The 22,769-nt window shown below is 28.9% G+C and overlaps 2 protein-coding genes across 8 annotated transcripts; both read left to right on the top strand.

The window, feature by feature from the left end:
- The first annotated feature begins 2,560 nt into the window (after window positions 1-2,560).
- Window positions 2,561-6,712, top strand: LOC114190275 (uncharacterized). 7 transcript variants are annotated; one of them, XR_003605784.2, is made up of 5 exons: window positions 2,561-2,747; window positions 2,952-3,513; window positions 4,991-5,131; window positions 5,214-5,302; window positions 6,534-6,712. XR_003605784.2 is itself a non-coding variant. In XM_028079090.2 (5 exons), exons 2-4 carry the CDS (start codon window positions 2,952-2,954, stop codon window positions 5,266-5,268), a joined length of 723 nt encoding a protein of 240 aa, XP_027934891.2. In that variant the 5' UTR covers window positions 2,561-2,747; the 3' UTR covers window positions 5,269-5,302; window positions 6,534-6,712. The 7 variants fall into 7 exon arrangements, 6 of the variants coding, with proteins under 6 accessions (XP_027934891.2, XP_027934893.2, XP_027934895.2 ...); XM_028079090.2 differs by having other exon boundaries at window positions 5,249-5,302; XM_028079092.2 differs by having other exon boundaries at window positions 5,252-5,302.
- A 13,720-nt stretch (window positions 6,713-20,432) lies between these two features.
- On the top strand, window positions 20,433-22,769 carry LOC114190283 (putative glycerol-3-phosphate acyltransferase 3). The gene is made up of 2 exons (XM_028079109.2): window positions 20,433-21,226; window positions 21,774-22,769. The coding sequence occupies exons 1-2, from the start codon at window positions 20,507-20,509 to the stop codon at window positions 22,662-22,664; spliced, it is 1,611 nt and encodes a 536-aa protein (XP_027934910.2). The 5' UTR covers window positions 20,433-20,506; the 3' UTR covers window positions 22,665-22,769.

Here is a 22,769-nt window from a genome sequence, read left to right on the forward strand (position 1 = left end):
ATAAAATGTAGTATAAATTGATATTTGTATGAATTACATTTATTTTCTTAATTTTTTTAATACTAAAATTGTAAAAAAAATTTGCTTTGGGATTGGACCTGCAGAAAGCTAGATTGGATCTCCTCCATGGTTAAATCCGTTCCAACATCAAATTTGGATCAGATCCTGTCTCCACAAACCTCTAGGTGGATTGGTTTCAAAGTTCATGGATCAGATCCCTTAAGAGGATAAAACGGTATTTGCTCAAACAATTCCTTCAAATTTGCTTCCAATAAGCGAGATTAAAAAAGTAGTGCATCCTGCAAATTATCGCCTTCACTCGTTCCGCAATCAACTCAAACGAACTTAATTCTCACCTTTTAATCCATCCTACCATCTCCTTCTAAATAGGAAATTATGTCAAGCAAACACACCCTAAAGAAAATTGTGGAAAGATGGGCACCTCTCACCATTGTTGGTAGAATATAAAATTGAGAACAAATTATTTTGCACGTAAATAAAATATAAAAGTTGTCTTTGTCATCTATAATAGACTTACACATAGACCTTTAACCTTACACATTAGACCTTTAACCGCTCTCATTTAGGATTTGAGTGTGAACATGAAAAAAAAAAACTAGCCAAAATAGCTACCACTAATGTTTACTCTTATTATGAAGTTGGGAGAAATTTGTAGGTATCTCGTATTAAAATTGTATCCAACAACGAGAGCTTTAACACCTGCAGTGATGATGTTAATCGTTCTATCTCTAATTTATTTTATTTTATTAAAATTTGTAGGTATCTCGTATCAATTATTTTTCTTGAAATATATAAATTACAGATCTAAAGAATAGAAAATATTATATATTATACAAAACATAAAAGACCAGAAGACAAAGTATTTTATGATAATTTTTATTTAAATTGTATGCAATTTTCACGTTTAATATGTCATTTAAAGTCTCGTTAATATCTAAATAATTTAATTTTATATTTTTATTATTGTTTTTCTCTTCACTGATTTAAGGTTTTAGGCTCGTACGAAAATGTGACATTAAAAGATAAATAATGGTTAGCCAAAGATTACATTTTTCAAATAAAAATGCATATTATATTAAATCTTTAGTTGATCCCATTAACTTTTATTATATTAATTGAATTAATTATAAATATAAATCTAAACTCTTGCAACTATGTATAATATTCATTTATTGTTAATAGGATGTCAATTTCTACTTTAATTTTGTTACTCTCCTTAATTTTCAAAGGTATGAACTTAAAAGGGTATGACCCCAAAACACACACAGTAGACTGAGAGATTTATGTGATTTTCTTCTATTTTTCTTTCAGGAGAAAGGTAAACAAAAATTAATTTATAACTTACATTTAGTTGAACGCACAACCTCAGTCAATTCATTTTTATTTTTAAGTGAATCTTATAACTCTTTTTCAAGAAAGTTAAATTTATAATCTCTACTTCCTTCCATTTTTTAACAAAATTAATTTTATAACTCCATTAAAAATGAGGTCGGCAAAATGTCATGTCGTAATAAAAAAGAAGTTCAAAATCTTAATTTATTAACTTTATTTCATTTTTGTTCTTTTTTTAAAATTTTTTATATTATATAAATATCTAAAAAATTAAATTCTACAAATAAATTTTAAAATTTTTAATTAGTATTTCTAATCAAATAAATTAAAATAATTCTCATCTATCTTTATTATAACTAATAATTATAATTTAATTTATAACTATCAATGATTTAAATCACAACATTTTTATATATTTATATTTTTTTTAATAAGATAATAAATAATAATATTTTATACTATATTTTATTTTAAATTTTAAAATAAAAAAAATAATACGTCGATCTGTCTCATTATTTGGGAATGTATAAATATGATTCTTATAAAATTTTAAGGATGAATTCGTTTATTTATTCTTTAAAATTAAGCATTTTGTATTACTTAATGTGATTGAATGACTAACAAAGAATCTTACATCTAAGGATGAAATAATAAACAATGTCGTATTTACCTAATATATCAATAATAAAGTTTATTAAGTAACTTTAACTCTTGTTACCCTCAGACATTAACGTTAATATTTACAATTAATAATTAAATGATATATGAAAGTGAAATAAAATTGTTTAAATATATAATTTTTTTTTATGTAAGTCAAAATAATACATTCTCGAAACTAAAAGTGAATTTAAATGCTATATTATATCCAAACTAGTCTTCAAAATTGTATTTTCAGTTATCTTTTTCATTGGTAATATTTATTTTTAAGGAATTACAATTTAAGAACAAAATATTATTTTTGAAAAAAATTAATAAAATGAATATACGTAAATAATTCATAAGTTATTTACTATTTATTTATATAGAATAAGAATATAATAGACATGACTTACTACGCTAACCTTTCTTTAAAAAAAAAATACGCAGAGTGGATAATAATTGATCTAACTTGGAAATCGTCCTTTTGTCTTCTTGCGGAGGTGTGATTTGGGAGCACAGAGCATGTCTTGTGACGTTGGGTTTCATTAAAAACATGAAAATAAATTTTTTATTTGAAAAATAAGTAAAAGAAAGATACAGAAATAATTTGCCATTATTAAAAGAGAAAGAAAAACTTTAAATTGTTGATTTTTTTTTATTTGTTTAAGAAATGTCATGTTTGTGTATGAGTGCGCCTGCGGGGGCATTTGATTCCTAGTTTGGAATGTTTCTAGGGTTCTACCCTTTGACACAAGGTACATCTCACTTAATTTTTTCTTTATCTTCTATTCATTTTCGATTTACCGTCTGTTGTTTTCCTTTTTCATCTTAATTTTGAATCATTGTTTTGGCCATAATAATGTTCGTACTTTTAACGATTGAAATTTTCATAATTGGTGTGATTCTGAGCTGGGTTTTTCAAATTGAAACTCCTTGTTAATGAAACTGATTCACCGCAGATGGACCATACTGTTCCGAGAGAGAAAGACGTTGAATTTGACCTTGAAAGTGGTGGGAACACTAGCGAAGAGGATGTAGGAAAGGATCGTTATGTTAGTGATAAAGAATCAAAGGGTGCTTTGATTTGGGCGGGGAATGGGATTCCGAATATTGATGGAACAGATAAGGGTAAAACTGAGATTGAGTCATTTAGAAATTCTGCAAAATCTGGAGATGTTATGATTATAGATGAAAATAGTTTAGAAGTGTTTATGGATAGGGCTTTTGTTCAACAGCAATGGTCTAATGTACATGGTAACCATCACAAACAAAAGATTAAGCCCTTTCACCCCAAAAAGCCTCCAAAGCCACCCCTTCCTCCCACAGGTCCTTCACTAGATGCTGGTGATCAGAAGTTTGTCAAGGAACTTGCTGAGCTTGCCTTGAGAAAGCGCGCAAGGGTTAAGAAAATGAAAGCAGTGAGAAAGATGAAAGCAAACAAGTCATCATCATCATCAACTTATACCAATCTTTCTGCCATGGTCATCACTGTTTTCTTCTTCCTTGTCATAATACTCCATGGTAAATAATCATTTCTTCTATTGGTTTTGTCTTCCAAGTGCTGTGGTTAATGCACGTTTTGATTTTGATTTCTTTCTAGGAAGTTGTTTTAAGGATATCTCATGATTTGGTATATATGCTATTCTGAATGTAAATATGATTCTTCAAACACACACTTAATATTTACTGGCACATCACCCCCCAAAATCTCAAATTACTGTCTTGTCATATTTGCAGCCACTTACAAACTTGAACAGAATAACTTAATATTCTATCCCCGCTGATAGTACATTTTTGATTTAAAAACAATAACAGAGAGAAGCATTTGTTCTGTACACAAATTGTAGCACAGTTGCCCTCATTGTTCATTGGCTTGAGTTCATTTACGTTGCAACTGTTGTTCCTGTAACGTTTATGTTGATGGCCCAAACTTGTAACTTAGTTTACCATACACTTTACACCCTTATTTTTCTCTTACTCTTTTCTTATATTACCTCTCACGATGTCTTACAATGTTTCCAAACATTTTATTTCGGTAATTAGTTGATTTACATCTACCGCTTTTGAAAAAATAAATGGCTATTTTTTCTGACTCTTACGGCCAAGATTTGTCTTAAATGAGAAGTTTCCAATGTAGTTTTATTATCACCAAGATATAGGCATATTATTGGGGTCTGATTTACTTTTTGTTGCTTCCCTGTATTTTTTTTTTTCCTTTTACCTATCATTCATCATAGAAGAAACGACAGGCTCTACTTTCAAATCAAATACTTATTCTGAACTGACAAAATATATGAGTGGTATTTTGCGTAATGCATGCATGTATCCACACCAGTCTCATCTCTGACTCAATATATGCATTTAATGGTCTTATTCTTTTTCAGGTTTTTCCAATGATACTATATATATACATAACTGTGAGGATGTATCCTGATACTGAATTACCATTTCATATTTTACATAATGAATTTGTGCTACTGGATATGCAAAATTATATGAACACTGAATCCACCAAAAACTTTAAGTAATTATGATAGGGAGGGAGTTAGATTGAACTATGATCTGCCGTCTTGAGTATGGATTGATAATCTTGAGACATTGTAAACTAACTTTTTGAGTTATTGTATTTTTTATAGTTTTTCAAAATGTTTTGAAAATGTCTCATTCCTTTTATTAGCTTGTGTGATGTCGTTCTTGTCTTCGTTGCCTAGTAAGGGCCAAACTTTTTTGCCTAATATTAAATAATACTAAGCAGAACCTTTTCATATTTATTAACATGCAACTATATCTAAAGTTGGCATTCATTACATGGTGTATCTTATAAAATCTATCTTGCTTTCTTGGCTTCACCCTGCCTTTAACAAAAAGTTACAGTTTATCTTCAAACTCTAGGCCATCTGGTTTCTTACATACCAAACTTTAGACTAGTATTTTGGATGATCTCATTTGGAAGCCTGGTATTTAGGGAATACTCATATTGATTAGACATTGCATGCAGGAATCAGATCTGTGAGTAGTGCTACTGTTGGGGTAATGGATTCCCCTGAGGCTAAATTTGCGGCAGATGAAAGCTTGATTTCTGTTCGCTTTCCCACGAGCTTCAATTCGAATGAAGTAAACGTACCTGCCTTTCATTCATGTATGTATATTTTTCCCACAACAGTGTAATTGAAGTAAACTTTTATGCTCACTAAGGTAATGACTTTGCATCAACATTGCAGCAATTTGATAGTTCTCCTACTGTCTTATATTGCAGCAGTTCTGCAAGAAAGATGATATGCAAATTTTGAAGGTTCCTTTCCCTTTCAATGTGAGTTTAGTCTATTCTTTACTAGTTTGGATTATGTATGTGTTCTTGTACAGCCATTAGGAATCTTAGCCATTGGTCAAGTTTGCTTTATAGTGACTTGATTGGTAATGTTAATAAAAGAGAGAGTCCTGCTTATGGATTGTGTTGTGCGTCTAGTTTATTTTTTTGGTTCACCTTGGTACCGTTGACACTGCTGATTTATCCTAGTATTTTGCGAGAAAAAATATTTTAAATTTATTTTATCATAACAAATACCAATAGAGTGCATGAACTACTTCTGCAAAGTTATTTTCAAACAAGTTTTAAAATTGAAAATACTTTAACTGGTTGAAAATGAAATATCTTAACATGTTAACCAAAAAAGAAATTGAGTACAATCATATCATAAAATTTCAAGTAACTTAAAGTAAAGAATGTAAGCATAAGAAAGAAAAATGCAAGGAAATGATATAGGATACTTGTTTTCAATAAGAGTTCATTTCAAAAGAGTAAATATAGATGCTATAAGTGAAAGAATTTTGAAATTGAAAGAAAAGTTTTGTAATGAACAAGAAAAAAAAATTCTGAAGATAAGAATAAGAATAGATAAATAAATGTAAATTGTAAATAGTTATCAAGAACATATAAGGAACTTGAATAGTGCAAAAGAACGGTGAACTAAGACATGAACACTGTTATCTTATCTGTCTTTTCCATTTTTGCGTTGCAAAAATTTGAGCTTTGTCTAATTTTCCACCCTCTAAAGTATTGCATTCAATTTGTAAATTAGATTTCATTGTTTCTTTGTTTTTCACTATGATGCATGTCCTTTTGCGAAAAAATCTTCAAATGAAGTGATTTTTCTCGTAACTTTCAATTCTTTCGAACTTGTGTCTCAATCTTAATGACACTTTTTTTTTTTTCAATTATTTCAAACAATAACTCATTCTTCAATTTCTTTATAATCTCATCGAAGGGTCCCTATTATCTTTATTCTTGTTTGAGTTTACTATCCTCGACTTAGTTCAAATAATTACAATATCAAGAAATTAATGAGTATAGTTAAACGAATTTATTCATCAATTTGTATCCTTAGTGATAACACCTCATATTTCATGTTTAGATTTTAGGTAAAATGTCATTTTTCTTGTACTTCATCCACAATATTTTAGAGAAAGTTGAATGCCACGATATACAGGTTTTTTTTTTCTTAGTAAATTTTTTAAAATTGCTATGATTTTTCAATGTGCAGGTGAGAACATAGATTATTCTTAAATGGTCGCCCTCACCCATTAGATTTCTACCTCCCTAAAGTGAGAGATTACCTTGACGAAGGAATAGAATGAATTATTAATAGTTGTTGATAAAGAAATAACTGTCCAAGTTACAACAAATGCATCTTTTCTTATCCATGCTTTTATATTTTATGAAGACTTTTATCAGTTTTATAAACCTCATTTTATATAGAAAAGAAAATAGAGAAAATAAATAGATGAAAAAAGAGTCGTATGTTATTAATATGATAAATTGATAGCTACACTTTCAGATGTACATCTATTTAAAGAAAAATAGAAAACACAAATAATAAATGTAGTTACAATTGATAGTGCAATTACGGTATAATCAAAACTAAAAAAAATAAAAATCATATAAGATATGACTTATTATCTAATAGCACCCCACAAGCTCAAGCATATGTATATCTTTCATGTTCGACTTGAATACAAACGTCCAATCAATGTTCAATATTCACTAGGATCCAAAAACAACGAACCTTCATTGTCTGAAAGGAAACATGATGGTTCAATGGGAGAAGTGGTAGGTTTGTAAGCTAATAAACCACTATCAGAAATGAGATCAAAACAATATTTCTATTGATTGAGAACAATACTAGGAGATGATCGACTTATTTCAAAAACCTGAAAATATCAAAGAATACCAAGATCTTTGATACTAAATGAGTCATGAAGATGAGTTTTAGCACATTGAATTTCCTGAAGATTATTGCCGCCCAACATAATGTCATCAACATATATTAACAAAACTGTGAAAGAATGACTATGTGTGAACAAATAAAGAATGATCGGAGTTGTACTTTGAACATAACCAAGTTTAATTACAATTGGAGTCAATTTTGAGTTCCATTTTCTACTGGCCTACTTTAGTCCATATAAATTTTTTCTAAATTTACAAACTTGCATTGGATGAGAAAGGGTATTATTCACTTTTAATTGATGAAGATTCCAACCCTTAGCACTTGTTAAAGAAAAAATAATCTGAATAGGAGTGATTTTAACTATTAGAGAAAAAAGTATGAAAAAACTCAATACCTTCAGTTTAAGTATATCCCTTAGCAACCAAACAAGCCTTATATCTATCACTGTTGCCATCTAGTATGATATTATAAATCATTTTGTATGGTGATTTATTATGTAAAAGAGGAGTTAGGGTTCTATTGATTAAATGAATAAAGTGTTTGACAACATATGACAAAAAACAAATAGTCAATTAAGGTTGAAAAAAATCAGTGCACAATAAATACTCAATATACGATGATGTTTGCATTCAACAATACTATTTTGTTTTGATGTTTCTACATAACTAGTTTTATGAACAACACATTTTCCATTAAAGAAATTAGTCATAAGGAACACAAGATTGTTGTCACTTCTTAATACTTTTAAATGAGTATTGAACTAATTTTCAATCATAGTAACGAAATTTTATAAATGTGTACGTTAGTTTTCATTTTCATTTGATAAATCCACGTAGACAAAGCAAAAACATCTACAAGAATTAAAAAAAAATATTTATATCCTTCAACAAAAAACATGACTTAAAGAAACCTGATATATCAACATGCGGTAAGTCAAAAATTGTGTTCATATATTAAAGCTAAAGGGAAAAGGTAATCTTTTGTGTTTAGTAAAATGACATATATGACAAGGATCAACAAAACCTATTGAAATATCTAAGTAATATGAAGACAAAATTTCAACCTATCACGAGACAAAGCTTAGCACCATCAGTATCACAACCAATATCAATTCTCCTCATCCTATTGTTGATTTGTCACACCTTATGGATACCTGAAATCCTCATCTAATAAAGGTTGTGTAATCTCTCAACTGTACCAATTAGTCTCCTTGGTTGCATCTGAACAATGAAGCAACTATCATTTGTGGTAAATTTTGAAACAAAAATCAAATTGACTTAAAATGCAGGTGCATACAACATATTAGTCAAAGTGAGTAAAGGAGAGATTTGGACAATACCAAATTGATTAACACTAAATTGATTTCTATCAGGTAAAGAGATCAATATCGACAAAATACTATGAATGAAGAGAGAAAAAAAAAGGTATTATTGTAGGATATATGATTGGTAACCCTTGTGTCTAATACCCAATGACTATAAATCTTACTTGATTTGGTTGAATTAATTTGAGAAGTACTAATGTGATTTGAATTTGGGATTTGAGAAGTTGATTATTGATTCAAAACCACTAAATTGTTGTACTTTTCTAGAGAAATCTAAATATTAGAATTGGATGGACTAGCCTCGGAAAGAGCAACATCTTCTTTAGCATTAACGTATAGAGTTGGCCTCCTTGTTTGAATTTATATCTCGATAGAAAACCAAGTTTTTGATAACATGTCTCAACGATATAGTTGTTTCTACCATAATACTTACAAAAATGTGAATTATTTTCCTTTCCAGTTCACCTAGTGAAGCCACAACACCTTCCTTTACTTTGTCTTCCATTGAAATTTTGTTAGGCAACCACATTTTGCATCAACACCATCTCATTGGTAGGATTCTCATTCGTACACAAATATTTGGCATGGCTTCTAAAAGCTCTTATACCATATTAGTTTTATAAACCTCATCTTGTATAGGAAAGAAAATAGAAAGAGGAATACAAAATTGTGTATTATTTTTAGTCCCTTAATTTTTAGTGAAAATTGGAATTAGTCATTCGTTGAAACGTTGACTCAATTTAGTCTCCCAAATTTAGAAATGCGTGAATTTAGTTCTTTTAACCAAATTTTATTAAGTTTATTTGACATTTCAAATGTATTTCATGATAGCATTTGAGTTGTTTATATTATTTGAAACATTTCCAAAGAAACACATTTAAAACGTCAAATAAACTTAACAATTTTTTGTTAAAATGACTAATTTCATGCATTTTTAAAAGTTGAGAAACTAAATGGGACCAAAATTTTGAAAAGAAACTAATTTTTTACTTAAAATAGAATAAAAAACATATTTAACTCATATGGTAATCATATGGTAATTGATAGCTAAACTTTCATATGTACATCTATTTAAAGAAATAGAAAAAAATAAATAATAAATGTAGGTACAACGAATAATATAATTACAATATAATCAAAACTAAAAAATTCATATAAAATGAGATTTATTATCTAATAACTTTAACTCTTTTCCTTTCCTTCATCAATTATTACTTCCCGTTTTCCTACTTAATAGTGTCTGGCTTTAGCTTACGAGAAGCAATGTAGTATACATGAGTTTGTAACAAAGTAAATACTTGTTTGCTAGTTTATACTTTTCGATCCTCAGATTGAGGTCTATTCTTTGAAAGCATGATCTAAAAACTTTGTGAAGCAAACATGTTTCTACGATTGAATAAACGTTTTTGTAAACAACTTTAAAAAGAAAGTAAAAACAAAATAATTTTGTCAAGTTAAAAAATATTTATACTTGAATTAGTTTGCTGAAGTTCTCTCGTACTAATAAACTTGTATATAAATTCATTTTAGTTTTGAAAAAAAATATGTATTTATTCCTAGAAATACATATAGAAAAAAAATACTAAAATATTGCAGTAGCGAAAATCTCCCCAATTTTTCTAAGTCACACGAACAGTATATAATAGCTGTGGATTGTAATCATATTCATGGTCAAATTGACGTTTGCATGCATGACTCTATTCTTCGTTAATTTTGAGGGCATTTCAGGAAGATGAAATAGGAGTGTACTAGTAATAACTTAATAAGACTAGTAGTAAGGGCAGTGTAAATAGTAACTTCTTCAAAGTGAACCATTGCCTCAATGCGGGGAATAGCTTTTACTTCTTGTACTCTCACAATTGTTTCGTGCACTCCTCGAACTTTCTAAATAGCCATTTTACGCTCAACAAGGTGACTTCCAGATAGAGATGGCAAATAAACCCGTCCCCGTGGGTATTGCCCGAACCCGTCCCCGTTTTGACGGGGAATCCCCGCATTGACTGGGTATGGGTATGTGTATGGGGAATCCCCGACATTTTCAATTGGGTATGGGGATGGGTATGGGGATGTACATATACCCGCCATAATACCCGTCCCCGCCATATCTCTATTCTTGTTTAAATTATTAAAATATTCACAATTAATCAAGTCACCCCTATATATATATATATATATATATATATATATATATATATATATATATATATATATATATATATATATATATATATATATATATATATATATATATATATTCTATTTTTTATTTCTTTTAATTATTTCATTTGTCATGAACCTCATTCTCATCTCCAATATATTTTTTATCTTATCATAACCTTTATGTAATTATGTTAAAATGATGTATGTTAATAAAAAAAAACTTATGCCTCACATTTGAATATTTATATTACTTTTAATATTTATATTTATTATAAATTTTCCTTTCACATGAGAATGTTTATACTCTCAATTTAAGGTAATATAAAAAAAATTCTTTACTTATTATTATTATTATTAATTTTTGTTTAATTTGAAGAACTCTTTTGTTTCATTAAAATAATTATCGTTATTTTTCAACCATTAAGTATATATGTTGATATTTGAAAAGTTTTCTTAGTTCTGTAAGATATTTTTCGTCTTATCATACCTTAGCTATACATTTGATTTCCTTTGTGTGATTTTTTTCGATAGTCTCTCAAATTATTTCTAAAACACACATTTGTTAGTTTTTTAATATTTTTATTTATTGTTTTTATTTTCATCATGTAGAATAATATTTCGTTATATTCTATCTAATTATTTTTTATTTTATAACTCATTATTAATCATAATGTAATTTTTTCACTTTAAATTCTATTTGAAGTGGTTAAAATTATATATATATATATATATATATATATATATATATAATGATATTTAGGAATAATATATGATAATTCACTACAAGAAAAACATGAAATGGTGACTGATTTAGTCAGTAACCCATATCAGTCACTATTTTTCATCGTTGGTGGTAGTAGTTGATTTATTATCTGAATCAATGACTAAATTAGTGACCGATTCAATGATCGAATCGGTACTTGATTTAGTGACCAATTTAATTACTAATTTATTTGTAATTTAATGACAAATTTTTTGGTCACTAATGATATTTCTATTTAATTTTAACCACTTCAAACATAATTTAATAATTAGTTCTCTAATGTATTTTTCATTTTATCATACCTTAATTATACATTTGATTTCTCTTGTGCGATTTCTTTCGATAGTCTCTCAAATTATTTCTAAAACACACATTTGTTAGTTTTTTAATATTTTATTTATTGTTTATTTTCATCATGTAGAATAATATTTCGATATATTCTATCTAATTATTTGTTATTTTATAACTCACTATTAATCATACTGTAATTTTTTTTCACTTTAATTGTATAAATAACTTTTATTTACTACAATATAAAAATTTAATGTAATTTCTATGAATTTTCTGTCACTATCCAACATATAATGAAGTTCAAAAGATACAAAATCTATGTCAAAATTTTATTATTATGTTTATTATTTGTTCTTTGTGTCATTTTGATCAAGTGATGTATTATAACTTTTATTAGTGTATAAAAAAGAGATTCATTATAATTTAAAAAATTGAAGTAAACAAACATTTAAAATATATTTTAATTTGAATATTTGTTTTCCTTTTATTATTATGTTTATTATTTGTTTTTTGTGTCATTTTGATCAAGTGATATATTATAACTTTTATTAGCGTATAAAAAAGAGATTCATTAGAATTTAAAAAATTGAAGTAAACAAACATTTAAAATATATTTTAATTTGAATATTTGTTTTCCGTTTATATTTTTTTGAAATATTTTTTAATTTTATCAACTAAGTCCATCAATGTTGTAGTTTGCAAATTTAATAAATGTTTTGGTTCACATGAAATTTTATTTGGTATTCTAATATAAAATGTAAACAATTATAATTTATTTTAAGGTATTTGACATCGAAGAAAATCCTCCTAATATTGAATATTTCATAATATTATGTTTTCTTTACCGTAATTTTTTTTCTTTTATAAAAATTAATATTGAAGTAGTTAGAACGCGGGTATGGGTATGGGTACGAGATTATACCCGTTACCCGGTGGGGATGGGGATGGGAAAAAAGTTTGATACCCGTTAGATTTGGGTATGGGGACGGGGATGAGTTTTTTATGCGGGGATGGGTATGGGATAGCGAAACCCGTCCCCGCCCCGCCCCGTTGCCATCCCTACTTCCAGATTATGTATTTCGAAAGTTTCCGGAACAATTTTTCAGAAATTTTTGAAACAACAGTTTTCGAAACAAAATGTTTAAAATAGAATTTCTGGAATAAAATTCCCAGAACATATTTCCAAAATAAAATTTCCAAAAATGTACGAAATGTGTTCTAGAATAAATTTTAAAAAATATTAATTTTGGAAAAAAGAAAAAGCTTTCCAAAACTGATAAAATGTCTTCTTGAACGAATTTTTCAAAATATCCGATGATAACGGTGTATCTTAACCATTAAATTTGGGAGCTAAAAGAATATATTTAAAATTTAAATATATTAATTTTCTATTGAATATAATTAATATGATTTTTTAAATTTAAATTATTTTTTTATTAAATTGATATTAACAATTTAGTTATAAAATTATTAATTAATAGTAAGTGAGTAAGTAAAAACATTACAAGGAAATGTTTAGTTAATAATTAATTTCAGTGACAAAAAATTGACCAATTTAGATACTGATTTAAAAATTAAAAAGTTATTGGTTATTAAAATAGTCATTATTATGAATAAAAAATTATAATTGATCACTAGTTAATTAGAGACTAATTTAGAAACCAATTTATTTGATAGAAAAAAACTTTGTTAAATAATGTTTAGTGATCAATTTTCTTTCGTAACTAAAACCTTTTCAGATTTTAAAAACTAATTTAGAGATCAATTATAATTTTTTATTAATAATAATGATTATTTTAATAATCAATAATTTTTTATTTTATAAGTTGGTATCTAAATTGATCACTATAATAATTAATAACTCTTTATCACTAAAATTGATTATTAATGAATATATATTTTTTTTAAAATTCAATAATTAATTAAATTTTATTTATAATTAAATATTTTTTTAAAATCATACATTTATTATAAATTTTAATGAGAAATGTTTAAAAAACAAAAATTGGGAGGGGGCCATAGCCCCTTAAGAACCAACTAAGGTTCACCCTGTCCACAAAATATGTTTTAAATAAAGTTTTCTGAAACATATGAAATATATTTCGAAACAAGTTCTTTTTTTTTCTGAATTTTATCTCCTCTTATTCTCTGTAACGTTCTCCCTCTTTTCTCCTTCTCCAACAGTGATGCGACAACAGCAGTGGCGGAAGTGATGTCGTATGGTGCAATGGTAAAAGACGTTTGAGTCTTTTTTTTTAGTATTGTGGGATGCAATTAGTAATCATATAGGTGCAGGAAGTAATAACCTAAAATCGTATAAACCACGATACCTTGGCCCACGAAAACAAGTAAATCCATTTTTCTCAAACCCTAAATTTTGTTATTTTTTGTTCTAGATTACAGTCATAGAGGCAAACCCTTTTGAGCTGGAAACATTTTATAATATCGTCAAACAATTTTCTTAATATTTTTTAGGTGAACATCTTTCAAAACAAACTAAACATATATCATTTGAACAAAACATTTATCTGTTTCTGCTATGCTATCGTTTATTTAAGAACGTCAAAATAAAATGCTAAAAAGCTGTTTACACTGTACGAGTTTTTGAATTAAGTTTGAAATATATAAAAGCGAAATATATATTATTACGGCTACATAATTACTAAATCAAATAAAAAAATTAATAAACAAGAACACCAAGACGTAATACAGCTAGCTTTTTCCTAACTTATCCGAGGATTGAGTTAAAGTCTTTACGGTCGGCTTAAAAAATTTGGAAATGCCCATGATTTAGTTTATTCTGCGTCAGTTAGAACCAAAAAAGAAAGAGAGGGGAAATTAAAGAATATGTAGTACGTTAAAATTCTAAATTAAAGAAATTGTTTTATGATTAACCAAAGTTAAGTAGTAGTTAATATTTTATTATCCACGTCACAATAGTAAGTATTTTTATGCAGTCAAAATTTATAATAAATATTTTAAAATAATATCAAATTTATTAGAACAAAATTCATACCATATTAATCTATTTTAATATGTAAACTATTTTTCATTTATTACGATAAATTATTATTTCTTACAATTTACAGTGTTAAAAAAAATAATACATAAAATGTTAAAGTGCCTGTGTGAGCGTGAAATGAGAGGTAGTTTTGTATTATTCATGATTGCATGAATTAAATTTCCTTAATAAGTGTGTATCTGAAACATTGTTTTGAGGGCCACTCTTGCCTATCTGGATAATGCTGTCAAAGTTTGAGCATATCGGGAGTTGGCCGACAATGGAGGATTCACAGGTTCTGCACCAACGGTGTGGAAAGTGGTAGAAAAATGAGAAAACATTATGGTACATGATGTCCGTTTGTAGGATTGAGGAAGACGCCATGCATAATCCTTGGGTTTTGAATGTTTGACGTATGGTGAATGGTCCATAGAGCATGGCCACATCGCCACAATAAAAGCTGGCGCCGGCACAATGGATCCTTTGACAGATTCAACGAACGACGTCGCGCACTGTTCCTCAAACAACAACTTCTGATGTGATGTAAGAATTTGGGACGCAAGAGTTGTCTGGTTTTGGGTTATGTCCCCATCCTCATCGCCTTCATCACTACCATTGTATCACCAAATCCAACCCAATACGCATTCTTTCACGCTCATTTCAAACCGTGGTCGGCTCAAACACCCGTTTCTTCCTCCATCCACACGCTCTGCTTCCATTCCTGTTATCAGATAGGAGACACACTTACACTTTTTTCTTTTCCTTCATTTTTCCTTTCCTTAAATTTTAATTTATTTTAAAATTAGTGATCATTCAACTATTTTGAAGACAGTTTAATTAAAGAAATAACAGAGACAAAAATCCAATTTCGTTATCATTTATTATTGGTTTACTATTTTATAAGATTTTTTAATCGCATTTCAGGCAGTCAAATCAACTTCAATCATACAATCCAGCGTATTAGACCGGTAGAAGTGATTAAACTAGAGCAACATTAACATTAAAGGTGCGTATTTGCATCCTACATATAAAAACTATAAAAATAATATATTTATAAGTTATATCGTATGATAAGAAAAAAAATGTAATAAATGGAACAAAATCAAGGTGTTTATAAATTATTTTTCATTTACTAGAGTTCAACCTCTTAAAATGGTGTTGATAACTAATTTCTTTTAATTATGGTTTTTAATAATAAAGATAGTTGTAAGATAATAATGCGGAATAATAGAATTATCAATATATCCAGTCAAAGAATATATGCTATAGAATAATATATATATATATATATATATATATATATATATATATATATATATATATATATATATATATATATATATGAGATTAGATATTTCTATTAAATTTTCTTAAAATAAATTCTAACTCACAAAAATATCAGTAAAGAAAACAAAACTCAAAAAACTTTTGTACTATTTGTAGATCCTAATGCTCTTTCTTAATACTCTACTTTATTAATTAGAAGACAAGATCCCTATCCCAAATGGTAAGCATCAAATAACTAACTACAATAGTTCAACAAAGTATAATAGTGAAATTGACTTCTTTAATCATATTCTGTATAACAACCATAAAGTTTCCCATTCAAACTTTTTACATACTTGTTTTGGACAGGTTTGAAAACTAAGTGATAACTCTAAATAATATCTTCAGAAAGCATATAATTTGTAATTAATTGATTAACAGATTTTTGATATTTTAAATTTTATTACTGACTAATTTTACAAGTGGTTTAGAAGAGAGTTATATCAAATTTATAATCTTAAATTAGTAGATTAATTAAAAGTAAAAACTTGGAAAACAATGAAATTTAATGTTACTCGATAAACATTCACGGATACATGATGCCATTAGATGTATTTTGTAGGGATTGAAGTGTTTCTGGAATTATGGTCTTGAGGCTTTCGTTCACTTCAAGAAAAACACGCCTTTTTGAGCTACATTCATTTCATAAGGTCGGCAATGAATTAAAAAATAAAACATAAAAAGCAATATAAATATATATATTTGTAAGATTTAATAGGTCTTTGCTTTCTAATCTTTCAAATTCTACTTCTGTTTTTAAGTATTGGAAAAAAATCATGTCATAAACGTATGACATGATATTTAAGTATAATTTGAGTAAATTATGGTGTGTCTCTTCTTTTCTAAAAATCTAACTTTAATTTTCCACTAAAAGTTTGGTTGGTAACATCTTATTAAATTCATTTTCAGTCTTGTAGTAATTTTTTTATTACTTTCAATCCATCAACTACGTTGGTAATTATTTTTAAATATCGTCATATATTATTGATGTAACAAAACATGTGACTTTCCGGATATTATCAAAGAAAGAAGAGTTGATAAGGACAAAGATAATTAATAACTATCAATATTGGTCAATATTTCTTTTAGTAAATTTGACATAGATATATATCTTAGGCAAGATGTTTTTAAGAAATGACTGAATCGAACTACGAGATTATAATAAAAAATAAACTGAGATAGAAGTTACAAAATATAAGGAAATAATAAACAACGTAGGAGAAAGGAAAACAAATCAAAATCTAAGGCATGGTTGGATGATAAAAGGTATCTCATGCATTATAATTGTTTAATCCATATTCATCAATATTTTAAGTATTGATAAGAAGGGAGAGAATTAAATTTTGAAAACTTTTTTTCTAATAAGTTGTATTTCCATTAGCCATTGAGTTTAAATAAAGCAAGTTTACTAAGTTTTTGGGATTGACATTATAGTGGATTTAAGATACGATAAATTAAGAATGAAGGTGAATTGGTGAATAATGTAATAAGATGGAGAGGAAGAGATACGAAATAATATATAATGTTAATGAATAATATGATAATTGAAAGTTGTTCTAAGTTTCTGTATACGCGCATGGATTACTACTACCGCGGACAGGTGGATGCAAAACATTTTCATAGATAAAGATTGTTTCGTAAGTTTGTATTCGATTTCACATGTGTGAATAGATGACCCGCGAAGTGATATCATTAATGTTCAGCTAATACTATCTTCACTTATTCTTTTTCTTATTCAACTCCACTTCCGCTAGAAAACTGGAGAGACAATATATATAAGAAAATAGTAATTTTATAGATATGTATGTCCTTCCATAATTTTCCATCAATATTTTTTTTTTATAATTGTCAACAGATATAAAATTATCAATAAATATACGTTCGTCGAAAATTTTTGACAAAATTATTATCGTCGATAATGGTCAAAAGTTTAATCTTATCTGTCAAGAAAGTTATTAACAAATAATTACCGATGATACGTAATGTTTGCTTTTTCATTGAAAATTTTCTTTTACTCACAGAATTTTGTTATTACCTCTGAACTTTGCCTATTAGTTATTCTTTCTTTCTTGGTGGGCACTTTCTATTTTACTTCCTTTGAAGATCATAATATCTATTGTTCCTTCCACCATGCCATTTGACCATGCTAGAATCAAGTTTGATGTAGTGTGTTTAGTTTTCAATTTGAGAGGTCAAACCCAAATTTATTTTATATTGAAAATTATAATAATGTTTGACAAACTTTTATTGTGTTTTATTGAGCTCTAAACGTGGATTGATTTCAAAACAAAACCATAAAAACTTTTCGGTAAATTAAATTTTCAGTTTCATTCAACCAAATTTAATTTTTCTAACTGCAATCTAAACACACCCCTGAACATTTGACCATAATCTCGAAGAAGAGAGTCTTTTATTTTTGCGTTTTACTTTTACAACTTTAAATTTTGTAAGGAATAATTACATATTTACATTAATTTTTCTTTTAGTAAACAAAAATGATATTTTATATGGAGTACATATATTTATATGGAGTACTATAATCCATTAGCACAGTATGTAGCTACCTTGTTATTATCATTAAAAAAAAAAAAGATACTTCTTCATGTATGCAAACAGATTTCATATCATGTATTCAGTTACATTTCGTGAATAGAAAGAAATTAAGGAACATACGAAGAAAAACAAAACTACGTACTAAAACTAAAATATGCTAATATTTGTTATATCTATTGTAATGAACCAACTTGTTTTTTTTATAAACTCTTCAAGTAATCATAAAAAAAAAAAGACCTCGACAAAGATGTATATAATTTAATTGACAACCAAATAAAATTTTGTTCAAATTAAATTTTCACCCCACTTTATATAAATTTTTATAACTATATGATATAAGTCTTTTACGATATCTTCATTGAGGTGTGCATTAAAAACCTTAGCCACAAGGGTTTTAGATCTTCAATGAGTTGGGCATTAAAAAACTTAAACCACAAGGAATTTTGAAAAAGTGCTTCATGGGTGTGGGGAGAACATGCCCTTTGCGTGACAAAATCGTTTTACATCATAGATCATGTAAATATTATTTTCTTTATTATCAACAAAAATTAATTATATAATGGAAGAAGTTGTTATTTTTAAATGATTGAAATCAACTTTTTGAATGAAAATGATAAAATTTAAAGAATGCAAGTAATTAACCTTAAAGACAATTTTATTTTATTTTTTGTATTAAATAAATTCTTGTGATTTTTTAAAATATTATTCCTAAGCATAGATTAATTATGTCAATGATAGTCAGTTTAGAATTATTTTTTAATATCAATTTCATAAGAATTTAAAACAAAATAAAAAACACAAATTATAATAACAAAAAGGTAACTAGATTTACATCTTTCAAATAATATAATAAAAAAAAAACAAATTTTGACATTATTTTTTAGTTTAAATTTTAATTTTAAAATTGGTAGATAAATTAAATCAGGTTAACAAGTATAAATAACAGATCGTGCTGCCAAATTGTAATGGATTATTAATATGGGTCAATCTATTAAACTGAATCCGCTTTGTCATTCCTGTACTACGAGTAAGAGATAATGTAAAAAATGAAAAAAACTTGTCAATGTTTCTTTTAGTTTACTCTTTCATACACATATATTTCGGCTGATTTCTATTTGTATCATACTAAAAAGTTTATCCACATATTTTTAATGAAATTAAACTTACACAAAATTCATCTAATGTGACTATTAACATATCGTGTATTCAAAGTTGCTGTCTACTGAGAGCAACAGGAATAAAGTTTCCACATTGAAGACTTCCATCATTTGTTTTTAGATATTTTACCCAATTTTTGACAGCTACGGCTTGTCCAAGTTTCTTCTAAATTCATCTATATTCGCCATCTTCAATTAATTGCTGTTGGAAATGAATCATTTGTGAAAACCTTTACCATACAATAATTGGTGAAACCATTTACCACATAATGCCACTTGAAAGCGTGGTGCCGACAAAGGAATTTATTGTTACAGCACACAAGCATATAGTACTATACGAGTTTCATTTTTTTCTTATAAACTCTGAAGGTGGTGATTCAAGTCAACGAGAGTTAAACTTTTTTGTAATATTTACTAAACGAGTGAAGACGCCGAAAAAAGTTGGCAAACACTATAATGGACTTGGGGAATTGGTCAACACAAAAAGTAATAGAAAAAGCGTAGTTGGCAAACCATGTGAGACCACTTCTAGCAGAACAAAATAGGATGTCAATATCGTAATAACAGCACAAAAACATGGGTGTTAAGGTATGGTCAAGGTATCCGTATAGTTCTATAAATACCAAGGCTTCCCTACTGAGAATGGCAGCATATAGCAGCTAGAAACGTGTTGAGTTGAGTTGAGTTAAGTCCCATATCGATAGTTTAGTTTCCATGGCTAAATTGTTGAGAGCGTTTTTCTTCAAGTCTTTTTTCTTTTTCTGGTACCGTTTTCTCTTTAGACAATTCAAGAACCTGATTCGGTTCTACAGAACAATTAGCAATTCTTTTTCGGGTGCAACACAGTTCAAATATCCCAGATTTTCCTCTCTCCTTCACAGATCAGACCTCAACGATCAGACGTTGGTGTTTGATGTGGAAAATGCTCTGTTGAAATCCTCTTCTCTGTTTCCATATTTCATGCTAGTGGCCTTTGAAGCGGGAGGGCTCCTGAGGGCCATAGTGTTGGTTCTTTTATACCCTTTTGTTTGCGTAGTAGGGAGCGAGATGGGGTTGAAGATAATGGTGATGACATGCTTCTTCGGGATGAAAGCATCAAGCTTCAGAGTGGGACGCTCCGTGCTACCAAAATTCTTCTTGGAAGACGTTGGTGCTGAAATGTTTGAGACACTCAAAAAAGGAGGGAAGCAAGTGGGTGTGACCAAACTCCCTCGAGTCATGGTGGAAAGCTTCTTGAGAGAATATCTGGAGATCGATTTCGTCGTAGGAAGAGAGCTCAAAATGTTCTGTGGATACTACCTGGGTTTCATGGACAACGTCGACAAAACTGCGCATGTCTTAGACCTACTTAAAGAAGGAAAAGGATGTTCTGATATGATCGGAATTACAAGTCTCAACAATCCTCGGGACCATCAATTTTTCTCTCACTGCAAGGTTTCTCCCTTTTCCCTACCTTTTAAGTTACGTATGTTGTTTCTTTTTTGCAAAAAAAAAAAAAAAAATTATCTGTTTGACAATCACATTTTTTTAATAACCATAACAACGGTTTCTTATAATAAATTTAAAATAAAATAACAACTTTTTTCAGGTGTACATACAAGTTTTGAATTCCTTCACCTTAAGGAATCATGTACATTCTTAACAAAGAAATATTGCATTAAAAGTATAAACTTATTTATAACTAATTTGATAAAAAAGTGCAGAAGAATTAAACTTCATGATCTATTCACTCAACGGGAGGTTAATAACACGTTCTTTAGTAGACTTTGAGAGCATATATACTTTTGTATGCAGTCTTGATAACTGTTTAGGTTTCTCATGCGCTGTTTGTGTTTGTTACTGAAACTCCTGGAGCGTGGGTAAGTTTTTGAATGAAAAAATATGCATGTATTATTCCATGCAGTGGTGGTTATGTATTTTGGGTGAGAGGTATAAAAATTTCAAACTGACATGTTATTTTGTCCTTGTGAACAATAAATAGGAAATGGTGGTGGTGTCAGAAGCAGACAAAAGAAGCTGGCAAAAGCTTGGAAGGGAGAGATACCCAAGACCCCTTATTTTTCATGATGGAAGATTAGCACTGAGACCCACTCCAATGGAGTCCATAGCAATCCTGATGTGGCTCCCCTACGGGATTATCCTCTCTGTAATTCGCATTTTCTTATCCCTCTCACTCCCATTTAACATCTCAACACCCCTGTTGGTCGCCACTGGCCTACGTCTCACAACATCAAGTACCCACCATAATAATAGTAATAACAAGAATAATAATCTCTATGTGTGTAACCACCGAACCTTGCTAGACCCTCTCTACATCTCTTTCTCCCTGCAAAAGAACTTGAGTGCAGTGACATACAGTCTAAGCAGGATGTCTGAGGTGCTGTCTCCAATCAAAACGGTGCGGTTAACGAGAAACCGCAACGAGGATGCTACAATGATGAAACATTTGCTGGGTCAAGGTGACCTAGTGGTGTGTCCGGAGGGGACCACCTGTAGAGAACCCTATTTATTGAGGTTCAGCCCTCTGTTCTCCGAAATGTGCGACGAGATTGTCCCCGTCGCAGTTGATACCCACGTTACTATGTTTCACGGAACCACTGCTGGAGGATTCAAATGCTTCGACCCATTCTTCTTTCTCATGAATCCCTCTCCTCTCTACACTGTTCAACTCCTGCAACATGTTTTCCCCACCACCACCCACGTTGACCGAGACGGTTCCAAATTTCAAGTGGCTAATCAGGTTCAATCGCAAATTGGAACCGCGTTGGGATTTCACTGCACCAGACTCACCCGCAAGGACAAGTACTTGATGTTGGCCGGTAATGAAGGCACTGTTTCCAACCCTGGGAGTGCCGCCAACAATAACTCCTAGTAACGGATTCTTCTTTGTAAAATCGCCAACAACCTTCAGCTGTCATGAAAATGACAAATATGTATAAAAAAGAAAACTTAAATTCCACCTATTCCTTTCTATTGA

This window comes from Vigna unguiculata, chromosome 7 (genome assembly GCF_037176805.1).
Source record: "Vigna unguiculata cultivar grain cowpea cultivar isolate G323 ecotype 2 chromosome 7, ASM3717680v1, whole genome shotgun sequence".
In the NCBI taxonomy this organism is placed as follows: Eukaryota; Viridiplantae; Streptophyta; class Magnoliopsida; order Fabales; family Fabaceae; genus Vigna; species Vigna unguiculata.